Source organism: Pangasianodon hypophthalmus, chromosome 2, assembly GCF_027358585.1.
Source record: "Pangasianodon hypophthalmus isolate fPanHyp1 chromosome 2, fPanHyp1.pri, whole genome shotgun sequence".
Taxonomy (NCBI): Eukaryota; Metazoa; Chordata; class Actinopteri; order Siluriformes; family Pangasiidae; genus Pangasianodon; species Pangasianodon hypophthalmus.
The window spans coordinates 34,319,061-34,337,177 of NC_069711.1; the positions used below are offsets into that span (position 1 = coordinate 34,319,061).

At 40.1% G+C, this 18,117-nt stretch overlaps 1 protein-coding gene across 4 annotated transcripts; it reads left to right on the top strand.

Moving 5' to 3' along the window:
* Positions 1-2,232: 2,232 nt before the first annotated feature.
* On the top strand, positions 2,233-15,866 carry trim25 (tripartite motif containing 25). Of its 4 annotated transcripts, none has more exons than XM_034313629.2 (13): positions 2,233-2,337; positions 3,941-4,567; positions 5,313-5,408; positions 6,878-7,111; positions 7,455-7,623; positions 7,731-7,799; positions 7,979-8,023; positions 8,979-9,068; positions 9,225-9,323; positions 10,696-10,788; positions 11,488-11,547; positions 11,673-11,809; positions 11,923-15,866. In XM_034313629.2, the coding sequence occupies exons 2-13, from the start codon at positions 3,968-3,970 to the stop codon at positions 12,316-12,318; spliced, it is 2,088 nt and encodes a 695-aa protein (XP_034169520.2). In that variant the 5' UTR covers positions 2,233-2,337; positions 3,941-3,967; the 3' UTR covers positions 12,319-15,866. The 4 variants fall into 4 exon arrangements, with proteins under 4 accessions (XP_034169520.2, XP_034169522.2, XP_034169530.2 ...); XM_034313631.2 differs by having other exon boundaries at positions 7,731-7,757; XM_034313639.2 differs by lacking the exon at positions 9,225-9,323.
* The last annotated feature ends 2,251 nt before the right edge of the window (positions 15,867-18,117 follow it).

Here is an 18,117-nt window from a genome sequence, read left to right on the forward strand (position 1 = left end):
AATTAGCGAAGGCGATGTCCGATGCTGTAATATGCTCTGGCCCCATCCCAATGCGGCGTGGCGATGTAGCTTACAGCAGGTTCTGGTCGCTGAACTGCTGGATGTCCAGGTGGTGCTCCGAAAACAATGTGGGCTTTATAGATAATTGGACTAACTTTGAGGGCAAGGCTGGCCTGTTAGGGCGGGATGGTGTCCATCCCACTCGGGAAGGTGCTGCTCTCATTTCTTGCAGCATAGCACATAGTCTCAGAACAGGCCTAGTTAATCAGTGACAATCCAGAGCCAAGGCCAGGGAGCAGACAAGCAGGCTAAACCGACCGTCTGCTAGCTGCACTCAGTCGTCACTTAGGTTCCACCGTATTGAGACTGTGTCTGTTCCCCGAGCTAAACAAAATTATAGACATACTCAAACAGTTTGTTTTAGTAATCTAATTAACATAAAATTAAACCAAATCGAATGCATAGCCAGCACCCTTGATCTGAAGCTAGGACTGTTGAATATTAGATCTCTTACGTCTAAAGCGCTTATTGTTAATGAAACCATTACTGATCAGGAGTTTGATGTACTGTGTTTAACAGAAATGTGGATTAAACCAAATGAGTTTGTAGCATTAAATCAAGCTAGTCCTCCTGGGTACAGTTACATACATCAGCCCCGTCTAACGGGCAAAGGAGGAGGCATCGCAGTCATTTATAATGATAATCTAGCCGTCACACAAAAACCTAGTCATAAATTCAACACGTTTGAAGTTCTTTATTCTAACATAACATACGTAGCCACTAAAAATAAGTCTACCCAGGTGATTCCAGTAATTATTATTTACAGACCCCCAGGGCCATATTCGGAATTCCTATGTGAATTTGCGGATTTCGTCTCTAACCTGGTTGTTTCTTTAGACAAAGCATTAATTGTTGGAGACTTTAATATTCATTTTGATAATCCAGAAGACTCTCTGAGAACAGCAGTTGTGTCTTGATTCTGTAGGGGTCAATCAGAATGTAATAGGACCCACCCATAGTGGTGGTCACACTCTTGATTTAATACTAACATTCGGATTAAATATAGAAAATATAGTCTCATGTCTACAGTCTGAAGCTATCTCAGATATTTTCACGTCAACAACTGCACAGAGTTTTATCAGTAATCTCCCAGATTTATCAACCATGATTGGATCACCGTCTGGTGGTGCTGGGGATGGTGCCACCTCGGGGCTGTGGAGATGGTGCTGCTTGGGGATCTCATATGGGGAGCTGTACTGTACTGTACTGTAATGGCTTGGGACTGCGATGGCCACGAACACCTTCATACTCAGGACTCCATCAGTGGACAGTGGATAGATTTTAACCAACCGGACTTCTTGTAAAAACTGTGATGAATTTATTGGTTGCAAAATTGCACTATTTGTCCATATAGTACACAATAATAGAAGGGAATGATTTATAATCGCACTATCCGTTGCACCCAGATGAGGATGGTTCCCTTTTGAGTCTGGTTCCTCTCAAGGTTTCTTCCTCATGTTGTCTCAGGGAGTGTATCCTCACCACCGTCACCTCTGGCTCGCTCATTAGGGATAAATTCACATATTTACAATATATTTTTTGTGAATCCATTTATTTCTGTAAAGCTGCTTTGTGACAATGTCCATTGTTAAAAGCGCTATACAAATAAAATTGAACTGAATTGAATAGAACCTCAATGTCCTTAGCTGCTGTAGCACCCAAATTTCCCCTTGGGGATCAATAAAGTACATCTATCTATCTATCTATCTATCTATCTATCTGTCTCTCTGTCTATCTAATAAAGTAGAGACCTTAACATTAACAAATCATCTTGTATCTAATTGTAAATTATAGAACTGAGATTGTCATTGTTTTGTAGATTCTAGCATATTTACATAAAAATGGACTGCTTAGTCCATTGGTTAGAGAAACTTATGCAAAATGTCCATTCCAGTCTAGGAAGAAGATGTTAATTAGAAAGTGTGCATGTAACATGTGATGTCTGCGCCCTGTGTTTACCGTAAAACCCTGTATATACGCGCGTATGTATACAACATCCTCCCAAATCATCCGACACTGCTGAGATCTGGACCTCGATGTCCTCACATCACACATCAGCACTGATTTAACGCGCTATGCATTGCAGAAGAAGGTTATTTTTATTTCCTGCTCCGTCAGTAGACTGTTTGCGGCTGCGGAGAGTCAGTGTGCGCTCATAGCTCGTGTTTACGGTAATTCTGAGACGAGCAGTCCGGAAAGTGAGGAAACGAAAGTTAAGCGCGTCAGTGTGTCGAGTTCACTGCGGTGTGCTGAGGACCTTATTAACCTGCTAATTCTGTGAGTAACATTTTACTTTAACATTTTAGCGTTGAAAGCTAATATTTAAGGATAAGGATAAAGATAAGGATGTTATATGAATGAATGTAGAAGTGAATTTGATTGGAAATAGTTTCTGTCATTCTGCTTTCGTTTTGCATTTTAAACGCTTCATTTATTTCCTGACCGCTGCACCTGCGCACCTTCACCGCCTTTACCGCCTGCTCCTGCTCTCACTGTTCACTGTGTGTGTGTGTGTGTGTGTGTTATTGTGTGTGTGTGTCATTGTGTGTGTTACTGTGTGTGATTGTGTGTGTTCTTGTGTGTGTTATTCTGTGTTATTGTGTGTGTGTTAGTGTGTTATTGTTTGTGTTTGTGTGTGTTACTGTGTTATTGTGTGTCATTGTGTGTGTGTTACTGTGTGTTAGTGTGTTATTGTGTGTCATTGTGTGTGTTACTGTAGCTTATTGTGTGTGTTAGTGTGTTATTGTGTGTGTTGTTATTGTGTGTGTTCTTGTGTGTCTTATTCTGTGTTATTGTGTGTGTTCTTGTGTGTGTTATTCTGTGTTATTGTGTGTGTGTTACTGTGTGTTAGTGTGTTATTGTGTGTCATTGTGTGTGTTACTGTAGCTTATTGTGTGTGTTAGTGTGTTATTGTGTGTGTTGTTGTTGTGTGTGTTCTTGTGTGTCTTATTCTGTGTTATTGTTTGTGTGTTGTGTTATTGTTTGTGTTTGTGTGTGTTACTGTAGGTTATTGTGTGTGTTAGTGTGTTATTGTATGTCATTGTGTGTGTGTGATTGTGTGTTACTGTGTGTTGTTATTGTGTGTGTTCTTGTGTGTCTTATTCTGTTATTGTTTGTGTTCGTGTGTGTTACTGTAGGTTATTGTGTGTGTTAGTGTGTTATTGTATGTGTTATTGTATGTCATTGTGTGTTAGTGTGTGTGATATTGTGTGTTCTTGTGTGTCTTATTCTGTGTTATTGTTTGTGTGTTGTGTTATTGTTTGTGTGTGTGATTGTGTGTTAAGGTGTGTTGTTATTGTGTGTGTTCTCGTGTGTCTTATTCTGTGTTATTGTTTGTGTGTTGTGTTATTGTTTGTGTTTGTGTGTGTTACTGTAGGTTATTGTGTGTGTTAGTGTGTTATTGTATGTCATTGTGTGTGTGTGATTGTGTGTTACTGTGTGTTGTTATTGTGTGTGTTCTTGTCTGTCTTATTCTGTGTTATTGTTTGTGTGTTACTGTGTGTGTTACTGTGTGTGTGTGTGTGTGTGTGTGTGTTAGTGTGTTATTGTGTGTTATAGTTGTTTCCATTTGTACTTACTTGAACTGCCCTGTCTGTTTATTTAAGGTGCTATTTATTAGATTTGCCTGTTTTCTCCAGGAATCTCAGCTGAATGTAGAAAACATCTGAATTCATGCAGTGCTGATTTTCTAATGAACTTGAACTTGATAAGGAATGCGGGTGTGAAGATTCCTGCAACATGAATGGCTCCTAACGAAACCTGTTGTTTCAGTAAGCACCCGTAAAAGCAGCTAGTGCAGGTTTCCAGAGCGTCGTGTGGTATCAGTCTCATCTCATGCTGTTTAAGTTTCAGCTGAAGTTTCGTTTCTGCGCTTCTGCAGGCTCGAGCATCTCTCACCTTCTCCATCATGGCAGAAGTGACCGACACTATGGCTCTGCTGAGCCTGGAGGATGATCTGACCTGCAGCATCTGCTTGTGTCCGTTCGACGAGCCGGTGAGTCTGACCTGCGGTCACAGCTTCTGCCGCAGGTGTCTGGAGGAGACGTGGAGCAATGCGAGCTCCTACTGCTGCCCTCACTGCCGCGCACACTTCCTCATCAAGCCGGAGCTGAAGAAGAACACGGTGCTGAGCGCGGTGGTCGAAACCTTCAGGACCAAAGCGGGGACAGACGCCGGCGACGGTGATGCGGGTGTGACGCCGCGCCACGAGCCCAAGCCCATCATGTGCGACATGTGCAACGAGGCCAAGGCGGTGAAAACGTGTCTGACTTGCATCACGTCGTTCTGCTCAGATCACGTGCGCCCTCACCAGGAGAACCCTCTGTTCCGCGCGCACGAGCTGTGCGAGCCGCTTTCCGACCTCGTGGAACGGCTGTGTCCCGAGCACGGGAAGCTGATGGAGTTCTACTGCGCTCGCCACGAGAGGAGCATCTGCAGCAGCTGTTTGCAGCAGAGTCACAAGGAGTGCGGATTCTCCACCCCCAGCGAGCAGCGCATGAAGATAGAGGTGCCGTGTCACCTTCTCAAAATAACGAATAAATAAGTCTTAAAACTCCACCCTGATCGATTCGTATATAAACCCTTCTAAATATCATGCAACCTTCAAACACATCCAAAATTTCTTTTATAATGAAATTTCCTACATTACCCACAATGCCGATAGCGTCGTGGTGAAATTAAGCCCTCGCTTCATCTCAATCTACAGAGACTGATGCAGCGGCACTTTAGTACTTTAGTCTGTCCGGCTCTCTCACCTCCTCGTCTGTACCTTCAACTCCATCGCACTCGTCATCTCACAGATTTCTAGCCTAACTAGCCGAGCTGAGCCGATTCTGCCGTCATGTAGCTGCGTTGCATCCTGGGAGTAAAACATCCACGCTACTTCTACACAGGATTTCTCGTTAATATTACGCTGGGTATGACATCACGGGAAAATGAAACATGAGAAAAGAAAAAAAAGGAGGTTTTAGGAGCTTTAGAAACCCGACTTGTTGAAAATGTTCTCGTAAACGCCACTGCAACTGCGCTAACAAACACAACGTCCCCCTGTGACATCAGAGCAACACACAACCGCTAATAACGAGAATACAGCACCAGCCAAAAATTAGCACCACAATCAGTAAACACACTAATCACAAGTAGTTTGGTGTAAACAGAGCTGCAGGGTGGAGTTTAACTTCAGCATGTGATCTCTCCATGTGAATCTGTCGTGTCTCATTGTGTGAGTTTTGTTTATCTGTTGGTGTGATTAGTCTGATCTGAGGGACAAGCTGAACATTCTGGACGGGAAGATGGAAAAGAACCAGCTGGTTATAACGCAGATGAGGGAGCAGCAAGCTAAGCTCAAGGTTAGTGTGTGTGTGTGTGTGTGTGTGTGTGTGTGTGTGTGTGAGTCAAACATTCTGTATGTTTTTGTACAGCTCATGTTTACTCACGCTTACGTCAGTGGTGTTATTAATGGGTGTTCCCCTTTTTGATAGGCAATGCTAATGTATTACTGATCCTCCTAGTGTGTGTGTGTGTGTGTGTGTGTGTGTGTGTGTTTGTGTGTGTGAGAGAGAGAGAAAATTGTAGCAGCTGTTGATACAGTGTGATGGAATGTCGAGGAATCCAGGATTAAAGCACCACAGCAGAATAACACGCGCAACAAACAGGAGGAACGAGACGAGACGGGACGACTAATTCGATCCGTCGCTAATTCTTTCCTCTAAACAGTGATTAACCAATCATAGCTTAGCAACCGTAACTAAGGACAGGCTTTACTCTTGACACTTTGCTCCTTTATACCTTTTTATTGTTGTAGTCGCTAAGCAACACAGGAAAACATTTTAATAATATTTTTAATAACCAAACATTACGTCTGTAACGTCTTCTCTCAAACTGTAATAATTAAAAATATCAAAACTCAACAGAAAAAAAGGTTTATTTCACCGTTTTTGTTTTTATCCACAGCATTTTCCGAAACTTAGCAACTTTGAAGAAGACTTTAAGCTCCGCCCACTCCACCCTCACGTCTATCCCTGAAATGATTTCCTGTATAATCTATATCTCAGATCATGTAGTTTGTAACTGGCTTTCGTGGAATTTTATTTCCAGTTTTCTTTCCAGTTAATTCCAGATGGAATATTACAGAAAGATTTCCCAAAAATAACTGTTCTGTCTGCGAAGTCTTTCTCTCACGTGAGAAATATTTTAATTCTCACAAGAAAAAATATTTTCGGTTTTATCAGGTATGCAAATTTATACCTCGTTTGCATAAGCACATGTAAATTTATGAAAAAGTTCCAATACAAGAGAATACTTTTAAGAATATCAGCAGGCTACTGGGTAAAGATTAATTGTGATAAATGTATTATTATTATTATTATTTTAATTTTTAAATGTTTTATTCCTATATTCACCTGTAGTGTCTCACATTAAAATGTATAGAATTCCACATTTCCCTCCCTGCCATGCCGGATTATATCCATTTCATCTACATGATTTTTTATTTTTTATCATTTTAGTGTTACACTGCATGGAGATTGTACTGTTATGAACATAGTACTAATATTTAAGATACATCCAATAATTAAAAATTCTAATTGCAACACTTGTAATTAAAATCTTCACCGTTGATATGCTAGGCTCGAAAGGTCTGACGTAGCGAGGGTAACCAAGGAGGGGCGGGGCTTAGTGTTGATTATATAAAGGTGCTCACACTCCTACAAATTGTTTGTGATTATAAAGCATCCTAAGGAGCATCCAGAGTAAGACGTGTGTTCAGCTGGTTGTGTGTGTTTTCCGATCGCTGACCGACGCTGGCGTTCCCCCGCAGGAAATGGCGGTGGTGCGTAAGCGCGCTCTGGAGGCGGAGTATCAGCAGATCCGGGAGATGCTGCAGAGGGACGAGCGAGAGGCCATGGACGCTCTGGATAAAGACCTGGACAGCGGCAACACCAAGCTCAACACCCTGATGAAGAAATTCACGCAGAACATCGAGAAGATAAGCTCCACCAGAGCTGAGATCAACAACCTGCTGGCCAAATCCCACACTCTGGACTTCTTACAGGTGAGCACCCGGGAACACTGACCAGGGGAATTCTGGGAAAATCTGACCGGCTCAAAAGCAGGTGGCTATAAGCAGGTAGGAATCACCAGGTGAGCGCTAAGCAGGTCATTTTAAGCAATTAATTATGGCAGTTATGACTTTAAATTGCACTTGCAATGTCATTACGTTTGCATTTTTATTTTTTCTTTGTTGATGTGACTGATATCAAAGACGCAAACGTCAGAGAGACGCAAGCGGCTCGTTCCTGTCCGAAGCAGAAGTAGAGCCATCAATATGAAATACCTGGATTATAAAAAAAAAAAAAGCAATGTTTTGGAAATATCATTGTTCCTCTTTGCGGTAGGCGTCTGTGGAAATGCCATCTGTGGTGAACTTTGACCCTTACTGCCCACGAATCAACCTGGACTCCAAGCGCGTCATCGCGTACCACTCCAGCATCGTTGGTCTGAAGGAGCAGATTAATAAAATTTTGTGTCAGCCCGTGGAGAACAGGATATCCCTCCTCAAACCAGGTGTGTGTGTGTGTTTAAGAAAAGATGTGTGTGTGTGTGTTTGGTATTTGTATTGTTCTGTAATTGTAAGTGCATGCGTGGAGCTCTGATATTGAAATGCTTTACAGATTTGGGAAAGCCAGTTCCTGGCGAAGGTGAGACGAATTGCAAAAGTGACAAACAGAAAGACAAAATCGGTAAAAATCGGATTTAGTGAAATCTGCATTAAAGGTGGTGGCTAATGATAAAACCTACATAATCATGGCTGATATTGTTGAATTCTGATAAAATCGGAGGTGATGGAATCAAACTGTATTTCTTCTGAAACTTCTTCAATATTTCAAGATGGAGGACGTATATGTTTTTTGTGTTTTAGGTGTCGGTGGAGCTTCGTTTAATCTGCCAAACCCGAGGGAAACTGGTGAGTGTTACCGTAAATAATAATCACAGTAACAGCAACTATAAACAGAGCTGCAAACAGCGATCCATGGGGTCCAAGCACTCGTTGCAAATAGCGCCCCTAGTGCCAAGTTCTGTCTAAAATAAATTAAATAACAGGTTAATACACTGTTCAAGTTTTGCAACAGTGGATTAATACTGAAAGCTAATTGGCTGACCATGTTTTAAGTAAACTAGCTATCACTAGAAATCTTCTTACGCCAAATTTCAGCTCAAAATTTCAGAATTGTTCTGTAATTGTGTGTAAGTGCATGCATGGAGCGCTGATACTGAAATGCTTTCAGACTTACGGTTCCTACAAAACATCTGTTTGAAAGTAACCCCGCCCCTTATCAATAACCACGCCCCAATGTCCGCAGATGTCATCCCAATCTTGTCCTGAACCATCCATTTACATTTCATGCAAATCTATCTATTACATCATGAGATACAGAAGTTTAAGTAAATTAAGCTCCGCCCTTCAAGGATTGATTGGAATGTGGCGGCCATATTGTTTACGCATCTCAACATGTTTTTGATCACTAATAAGGTTCAGACTTGACTGAGTAGTTTGACACCAATTTTTTAAAGATAGGACAAATATCCTAGGACTAGATTTAGCATATTATGCAAATGATTGAAAATGTGAGTGGGCGGGGCTAAATGCTCCAAAGGGTAAATGAGGAGGAAGAAGAGGTTTATTTTAATTCATAAAGCAATGAGAATTTCCAGCCGCTGTTTAATACTCTCTGTTAACGTTTACCGAACTCAGTGTGGCCAACATGTGAGGGGTGGGCACTCCATCTGTGGGTCGAACACCCCTACACCTGCTATAAAATGGTTTGCCCCAGTACTTTGATGCAGATTAGAGAACCTTGCTCTGCTGTTAACACCATATTTATGATAAATCTATTGTTTTTATCCACACCGGACTCAAGGTTCTACCCCAGGTGAAGTCTCAGGAACCCAGAACTCCGGATCACAGCCCAGAGGTGGCCCTGGAGGAGCGAGAAAGAAACAACAGACGAGTATGACATGGAGGATAATTCACACACTGTCGCTTACTGACATTAAACGTCCTACATTGATCAGGCTTTTTTGAAAAATTTAAAAATGCAATAATCCTACAGAGCAAAACTTTCTGCAGTGTGTTGTTTAGATCTTTTAACATCTGTGTTTTAAAGGAGACAAAAAGGAGAACCGAGATCACAAAGATCACAAAGAGCACAAAGAACACAAAGAACACAAAGATCACAAAGATCACAAAGATCACAAAGCCGAAAGTAAGTCCAAGCAGGAGAAACCAACTCAAATGCAGTTGTATTGAAAAAAGTTCATGGTTTGAAAAAGCACAGAATTGTAAAAGTACTTAACTTTGTTTGTTCTAGTGATTCAGAGGCTTTGTATTTTGAAATACAAAGCTGCAGTGCTTTGTCATAGCGCCCCCCAGCTGATCCCCCTGTCTCTGCAGAAAGTTTCAGCATGATTCCAAAATAGCAGTAAATCAGAATCCTCGATTAGAAAAACACATCTATCAGCAAAATGGTCTATCATCAAAGTTCTTGCTTTTAATCACCATTAATGTTTCTTTAATTATAAGCAGGAGATGTTTAAATTTTAGAAAAATAATAAATTATTTGGACTGAGTTTCATATCCAAAAACAGAAAGAAAGAAGAGGAGAAGAGAGAGAGAGAGAGAGAGAGAGAGAGTTAGAGAGAGAGAGAGAGAGAGCAACAGAAAGAATTAAGGGAAGAAACTAAAAACAAGAAAAGAAATAGAAATAAATAAAAGAAGAATGAAGAAAGAAATAGCAACATAAAAAGAAAGAGTATAGAAAGAAAGAAAGAAAGAAAAGGGAAGAAAGAAAAAGAAAGAATGAATGAATGAATGAATGAGGGTTCCAGTAACAGTATTTGGACCCTTGATGACTTGAAGTTCATATCCAAGGAATTAAAGAAGGAACAAAATGAAAGAAGGAAATGAAAGAAGGGAAAAAGAAAAAGGTACCAAGAAAAAGAAGGTTTTAGCAACATAAAAAGAGTGAGAAAGAATATTGGGAAGAAAGAATAAAGTTAAAAGAGGAACAGAAAGAATGAATGAAAGAAGGAGCAAAGTAAAAAGGGGGACAGAAGGAAGGAAATGCAGTGATTGATTGATTGATTGATTGATCGATTGATTGCTTTATTGATTGGGTGATTCCTTGGTTGGTTGGGTGATTGGTTTGGTGATTAGTTGGTTGGGTGATTGGTTGGTTGGTTGGTTGGTTGGTTGGGCAGTTGGTTGGTTGGTTGGGTGATTGGGTGGTTGGTTGGTTGGTTGGCTGGTTGGGTGATTGGTTGGTTGGGTGATTGGTTGGGTGATTGGTTGGGTGGTTGGTTGGGCAATTGGTTGGTTGGGTGATTGGGTGGTTGGTTGGTTGGTTGATTGGGTGGTTGGTTGGTTGGTTGGCTGGTTGGGTGATTGGTTGGTTGGTTGGGTGATTGGTTGGTTGGGTGATTGGGTGATTGGTTGGTTGGGTGATTGGTTGGTTGGTTGGGTGATTGGTTGGTTGGGTGATTGGGTGGTTGGTTGGTTGGTTGGGTGGTTGATGAGTAATGAGCTCATGAAAGTGTCGTGTTTGTGTTTTTGTCTCTCATGTTTTTGTTTCTGTCCAGGAGGTAAAAAAGGTCCTAGCAAAGGAATGAATTCGGCGTTGTCCCGGAGCGTGGACCGTCTGGATAATCTGGGTACAAGACCTTTTGTTTCAGGTAGGAACAAGAATTATCATGTTACATGCATTTCACAGATCAGATCACAGACAAACAGAGTACCGAGGAAAGTACACACTACAATTACGGGAAAAAAACCTGAAACCACAAATTGTGCATTATGAACTAGATACAATGAACCCAAACAAATACCTGCATAAGCTTCAGGTGACTCCGCCCCTTCAGCTACGTAGCGCAGACTGTGACTGCTAAGAGCGAAAATCCTAGTGCACTACATCTGTAGTATAATAAGATTACATGGTTTGAGACGTAACCAGTGCTTCAATTCTGAATCTACATTAAAGTTTCACTAAATTTCACTATGATTTTCTTAGTAAAATTGAAAAAACTTGTTGAAAAAACTTGTAAAATTAGGATGCACAAAATTAACAATTAATTGTTAAATGCATAAAAAAAAGCAAGCTCTGTTATGTTCACTCCTAGTCTTGAGTATATACGAGTTTCTTTTCGGAAAGTTGTATCGGAAAGACTGAAGGTCACTATTCTTTAGTCATGTGATTAGTCATGTGACTCTGTGAGATGCCCTGGTACAAAGCAATAAAGTGCACTGTATCATTAAATTCCGCTTGTTCATGTCAGAAATTTCTTGTCAAAACGTATTTGGATCACTTTCATTTAGTTGTTTATTTGGATGTATATTTTTTTGATAAAGATGTTTTTTAATCTCTATCTCTCCAGTTCCAATCGATATGAGTTCACCAACCATCAACGCTGCTACAAGAGGTGAACTGCTGAAGTGTGAGTGACTCCCAACAACAATAACTCACCTGTGTTTACTTTTTTCTGATCAAATACAGATGTGTATGAATTAAACCGTGTGTGTGTGTGTGTGTGTGTGTGTGTGTGTGTGTGTGTTAATCCAGATGCCACCGTGCTCACCTTCGACATCAGGACGGCGCATAAACGAGTGGTGCTCTCTGAGAACAACACCAAAGCGTCCGTATCGGACGAGCCATCTCCGTACGCAGACATCCCGCCTCGTTTCACCGTGTGCTCACAGGTATTAAACAATAATATCATCATAACGATTAAAAACGGACCCTGATCAAGTTATTAGACAAAATGTCCATAATGCGCAGTTTATATACATCACTTCCTGTTTCTTTCTCACAGGTGCTCTGCAATCAGGGCTTTTCTCAGGGCCGCCATTACTGGGAGGTCAAAATGAGCAGCAATAACTTCTGCGGCTTGGGTCTGTCGTACGCCTCCATCGATCGTAAAGGTCCTTCCAGCCGCCTGGGCCGTAACGCCCAGTCCTGGTGCATCGAGTGGTTTAACGTCAAGCTTTCGGCGTGGCATAACAGCAGCGAGACGGTGCTGGCCAACCCGTCCCCGAGCCGCGTCGGCGTCTTGCTCGACTGCGATAACGGTACCGCCACCTTCTACAACGTGCAGGACCGCGCGTACCCCTTCCACACCTTCGTCTTTCCTTTCTCTGAGGCCCTGTATCCAGCATTCTGGATCTTCTCCAGCGGGTCGTCCGTTACACTTTGCAAACTGACTCATTAACGGCGCTTTATAACCGTGTAGTGGTGGTGGGCGGCGTACGGGTGTAAATACCGTTAAAAATAGAGTTCGCGTTAATCAAAAGTACAACAGCAATTTGTGCATTTGCTCTAAAATATCTCCCTATATATTCCTGAGATATGAAAAAATTAAAAAGGTTTAAAAAGCTTTTCTGATAACAAATCGACAAACTAACTGTTTGAAATGAATGGTTGTGGTGATTGTAGGACGTTATTGATGTTTCGTTGATTCTGATCATTTAATATCGTTATAAAGAAATGCAGTGGCAGAGTAAGATCGTAGTTAACCTGATGTTCACACTAGCAAAAAATAAAGCCACATGCGATCATTCATTTTCTACGTACGTCCCCGACGAGCGACATTTTAATCGAGATTTTCTCAATTCTACACAAATTAGGTATAACGTTTATATAAAAGAAGCGAAAAATGCAAACTATCAGCTCGAATGGTTCCTCGGTCCAATCGTACAGGGCGTGTGCTCCGACGTTTCTTCAGTGCCGCACTCACAACTTTAGCTCCTACCTGCAGTTCTTATTTACTGTTCGAACTGCAAAATTGGAAGAAAAATTTATATCTGTGGTTTCATTTGATCCTGTTATATCCGACCTCTCATTAAATGTGTTTAGAGTTGTTAAGAAGAAAAATACAGCGAGGAAGGAAGTAGCAGAGATCGTTGTTGCCTCTGGTGAGTGTACTTGGCTGGTACTGTTAGCATACTTTGCTAATCTAATCTGAGAAAAAAAGTTAGATCAACAGCAGATCATGTAAGGTACCGCCACCAATTTGGATTTTCACACTGATTAGTGTTATTTAAGCTGTATAGATAACAAAAATGTTGAAAGGCCACGCCCACAAGAGAGAAACTATAAGGGATATGAGTGACTTGTCATGGTCTAGTGTGAAATCGGCTTGGATTTGGAATTTCGTTTCCACAGAAAAGCCAAATTAATACCGAGGAAGTCAGGGAAATCAGTAATCCAAAGCTTTTAGAATGCTAGAAGTTTGGATGCTCACTGCTCTTCTGCAGATAAGATATAGTGCTACTGGTTTAAGTGAATATGAATTCATATATATTGTTTTTTTTAATCAGTTGCTTGCCTGCAGTTCCTTGCTGATGATCAGCTCTTGTTTGTTCATTGAGGGTTGACTTATAAGCTTCACCCTCCACTTCACAAACAGGTTTTATTGCCAGTAGACAAACCAGGGCGAAGTCCACAGTGCTTGCGTGCTTGAGAGCAGAAAAATCAATAACCAGCTTGGTGACAGTGATCGTGAAACATCTCTGGAACTGTGGAATATGAGATATCTTACTTTACATGTCCATATTTCACAGTTTTCCATCTCCGGTGTGAAAGTTGAGGGGGAAGTTGGCACCTTACTGGCATTTTATTGCCTTGAACGTAGGGGTGCCATTATTTCACACACACCCTCCCACCCCCCAGGAGAGAATTTGCATCCCTTAAATCAAGAGTGATGTCACATTTTAAAAGGGAGCACAAACAGGCATGTGCTGATGTTCAATTTTTGTATCACAACAATAATAATAATAATAAGAAGAAGAGCTATCATAGATTAGAATGTTGTCAATGTCAGTGTCATTAGATTTCCCGAATATCATCTGGTAAACTCAATTATGGGATTGGGTTCTCCAAGAATTTGTTCTTCATCCTGAAATGCAACCTTTTTAGGAAGCTAAGGACCCTTCATTATCCAGTGACCCTTAAAGTGTAGAAGTGGAATGGGGTAAAGAAGGTAGAGCAGATTTAGCTCGGTTCTGTATAGTGTAAAACTTTAAAATAGGTAATCTTAGAACCTTTATGGGCTTTGTGTGCTATGGAGAACCCTACTACAAAATTTATTAGGAAGTTCAACCTTTTTAGGAAGATAAGAACCCCTAACTATCCAAGGAACCTTTATTTCTAAGTATGTAGATCCCAGTTGGACAGTTAGAACTGTTCAGACAGGTGAGGAAACAGCTGTTTATAGCTGCATCCTCTATACGTGGACTGTTCCAGCATGCTAAAACGCTCAGATCTCAGCTTTGGAGTGAGATAGGACGAAACTAGCTGCGCTCTTGCGTTAGTTTTGGCCTCCCTATGGTGAAGATCTGAGAGTGTCCAATTTTTTTGCCCAAAAAAAAAGGTTAAGGCCGTTCTCAGGTATTCAGCAAAATCGTGCTGTGCATTAGAGAGGTCAAGAGTAACGCAGGAGTGCGCTTAGTTTTGTCGTATCACACTCGAGAGCTGAGATCTGAGTGCTTTAGTATGCTGGAAGTGTCCATGTATGGAGTAGAAGGTAATTCACTTTATAGCAGATATAAACAATTTGTTTTTTCATTTTTTTAATGTAATATGACTGTTTTTGTATTGATACCATGTATTGTAGACATGTCTTCAAGTATCGTGATACAATATTTTTGTCGTATCATCTTCTCCTAGCAGGAGTAGAAACCAAGATATTGTGATATATCATATAACTGATTATCAGCACATGCCTGATTATAAACGATCCGTTCTGGACAGACAGATCTTTTAAGGGTGTTTCGTCATGTTGAGGCGTTTAAATTTTAAAGTTCTACCTGACTAGCTTGTGATTGTGAGATGTTAAGAAATGTCAGGTACAGCTTTAGAAAACACCCAGGTATCTGCTGAGGAGAGTGTGGACCAGGCGGTGCTGCTTCCTGGGCGATGACTCTATGAATTTCGCATTCATACAAGCCCAGATTTCACCCAGAGCTCCCATCAGACACAGCTGATAGTTCCGTTTAGGACAGCCACTGATGTGCAAACTGTGAGTACGAGTGAGCCTTTTATTACTGATCCAGGATCAGCTCCAAACATAACCTCTGATAAGAGAAACTGGAGTACTGATCTCAGATCAGCGGAAAAGCATCTTGTCTGCTGATGCTGATCAGAAGCTAGAACTTAGGCAGACCAGGTTAATGAACATGGGTTTGTTGGTTCCTGTTTTGTGCTTGTTAATATTTTATAGGGTGAATTGAGTTTCCAAGTTTCATAGTTTGTCCTTTACTGCATCCTTGATTGTTTCATTTGCTGTATTTGGTCTGATTTTAACCTTATATAATTACTAGATTTTGTGTCTGTATTGTGATTAAAACGTGCAGTGTGTTAATATTACAGTTCTACATAACACGTGGGTATGAAAAAGATATTTATTCTGCTGAAATCTTCCAATCTCGGTTCCACCTTCACTTCTGAAATTCTCCTCATTCACATTTAAACAATGATTTAATGACGAAATAATGTTCCGGTTCATGTTTGGAATTTTTTTTCATGAAGTAATATTTCTGTTAGCCAGAAGAATTAATGCAAAATTATCATTACTATTAAGTTATCCAGTTAACCAGCACACAGTGCTTTGTTAAATCTGAAATATGTAATAATTCATTATGTAAGTGTGGAAAATCATTACTTTATGGTTCTGTAATAACTTTATTAAACACAACAGCATCCACTTTGTCTACTGTGTGAACATTATAAATAATAAAACATTTACGTTCTTTTGTCGGATTTGTGGTAGAGGTTCTGTTTGTAATACACCATCAGAGGGGTGTGTGATGGTGTGACATATCCACATGCACAATCGAAATGTTGATTCATTTTGTTAAGGCTTCTGATTGGTCAGGAGGTGTTGATTAATTTCCCATAACAGCAGCTCTGATGTTGACGGTGCAGCTATAAATCCCAGGTTTATATTAATGCCCTCGTTTTAATCGTTTCTGTAGTAAAAATGAGTAATTGTTGGAGTCTTCAGTGTCAGTACTTTATAAAAATCAGAGGTATGTGTGTAACTTGAAGCTATCAGACACCTTCAGGACAGAGGAGTTTATGCTTTGTGGTTTCTCTGTAATGATGATAACTATTACATAAGTTAGCTCCCACTCTATACATGAACAGTTCCAACATACTAAAGCACTCAGATCTCAGCGCTGGAGCTTGATACCAACAAACTATACTATAGAACCCCAGCCATTTGTAAGCTAATGTACTCTAGTGTACTACATTACACCTATTTTATCTACCATACTATACTACTCTATAATCCATTTACTACTTTACTATACTATACAATTTTATCCCCAATCCTAATCTATACTGTACAATACTATACTAAGCTGTGTTGTACAGTACTATAATATGCTATATATACTGTATATACTATAATGTTGTCTATTGTGTGGAGCTATGTTATTCTACACTATGAGATGCTATACTGCAGTATACTATACTGTACTATACTATGTTATATATCAGCTTTGAAGAGTGATAGGATGAAACTAAGTGCATTTTGGTTTTAGTCTTGACCTCCTTAACGTAGAGTTAGAATTTGGTGAAGATCTGAGAGTGTCAAATTTTTCACCCCAAAAAAGGTAAGGGGTTAGCCTTTGTGTTTTTTTGGTCAAAAAATTTAATGTTTTCAGATATTTACCAAATTCACACCGTGCGTTAGGACGATCACGACTAACACAGGAGAGCACTTAGTTTTATCCTATCACTCTCCAGAACTGAGATCTGAGCCCCTCATTTCCACTATATTACACTCAGTAAATACACTTATTGAACTCACGATTGTAAACATTTAATATCTACCAGTAAATGTTTACAATCGTGAGTGAGATGGAAATGTGCCTATTGTACTATACTTTAGTATGTAACTATAGCTATTTTATCTACCATACTGTCTATTTTGTTGAAGTTATCAACTGTTCACTGCTGGAGACTTGAGTGCAAAACTGTTTGTGGGAATTGTAGTTCTAAGCCATCGTAGCAAAACTGTTTGTATCAATTGAAGTCCAAAGCCATCTTCATGGTTTCTAAATTGTACCATCCTCAGTAATCTCATGTAACTTTAGTCTGGTTCCTCTCAAGGTTTCTTCCTCGTATCGCCTCAGGGAGATTTTCCTCACCACCGTCACCTCTGGCTCGCTCATTAGGGATAAATTCATACATTTAAAATTTATATCCCCAGTTTATATATTTCTGTAAAGCTGCTTTATGACAATGTCCGTTGTTAAAAGCGCTATATAAATAAAATTGAATTGAATTATATCTCAGCTTTGAAGAGTGATAGGATGAAACTAAGTGCACTCCTGTGTAAGTCTTGACCTCCTTAACGTACAGTTAGAATTTGGTGAAGATCTGAGAACGTCAAATTTTTCACCCCAAAAAAGGTAAGGGGTTAGCCTTAGTGTTTTTTTGGTCAAAAATTGGAATGTTTTCAGATATTTACCAAATTCGAACTGTGCGTTAGGACAATCAAGACTAACACAGGAGAGCACTTAGTTTCATCCTATCACTCTCCAGAACTGAGATCTGAGCCCCTCATTTCCACTATATTACATTATGTACAGTAAAAACCCATTTTGAATTCACAAATGTAAACATTTACTGGTGGATATTAAATAAAGTACACATGCAGTGTATGAGTTTGGGTGGAAATGTGCCTATTTAATCTACTGCACTGCACTGTACTTTACTAAGTAACTATAGTTTTTTTTATTTACCATTCCATACTATACTACTCTATATTGTACTTTACTATACTATACATATTTTGTCTACTGTACCATACCATACTACATTGTATTTCACTACACTATACCTATTTTATCTGCTGTACTGAGCGATCCTATGTGGTGTTATACTGTGCTATGAGATGCTATACTGCAGTATACTATACTGTACTATACTATGTTATATCTCAGCTTTGAAGAGTGATAGGATGAAACTAAGTGCACTCGTGTGTAAGTCTTGACCTCCG

Coding starts and splice junctions, on each gene's coding strand:
- trim25 (XM_034313629.2), top strand. CDS start 3,968: ATGGCAGAAGTGACCGACACTATGGCTCTGCTGAGCCTGGAGGATGAT. Junction 7,800..7,978: donor CAAACAGAAAGACAAAATCG/GTAAAAATCGGA, acceptor TTTGTGTTTTAG/GTGTCGGTGGAGCTTCGTTT. Junction 9,324..10,695: donor CAAAGATCACAAAGCCGAAA/GTAAGTCCAAGC, acceptor GTTTCTGTCCAG/GAGGTAAAAAAGGTCCTAGC.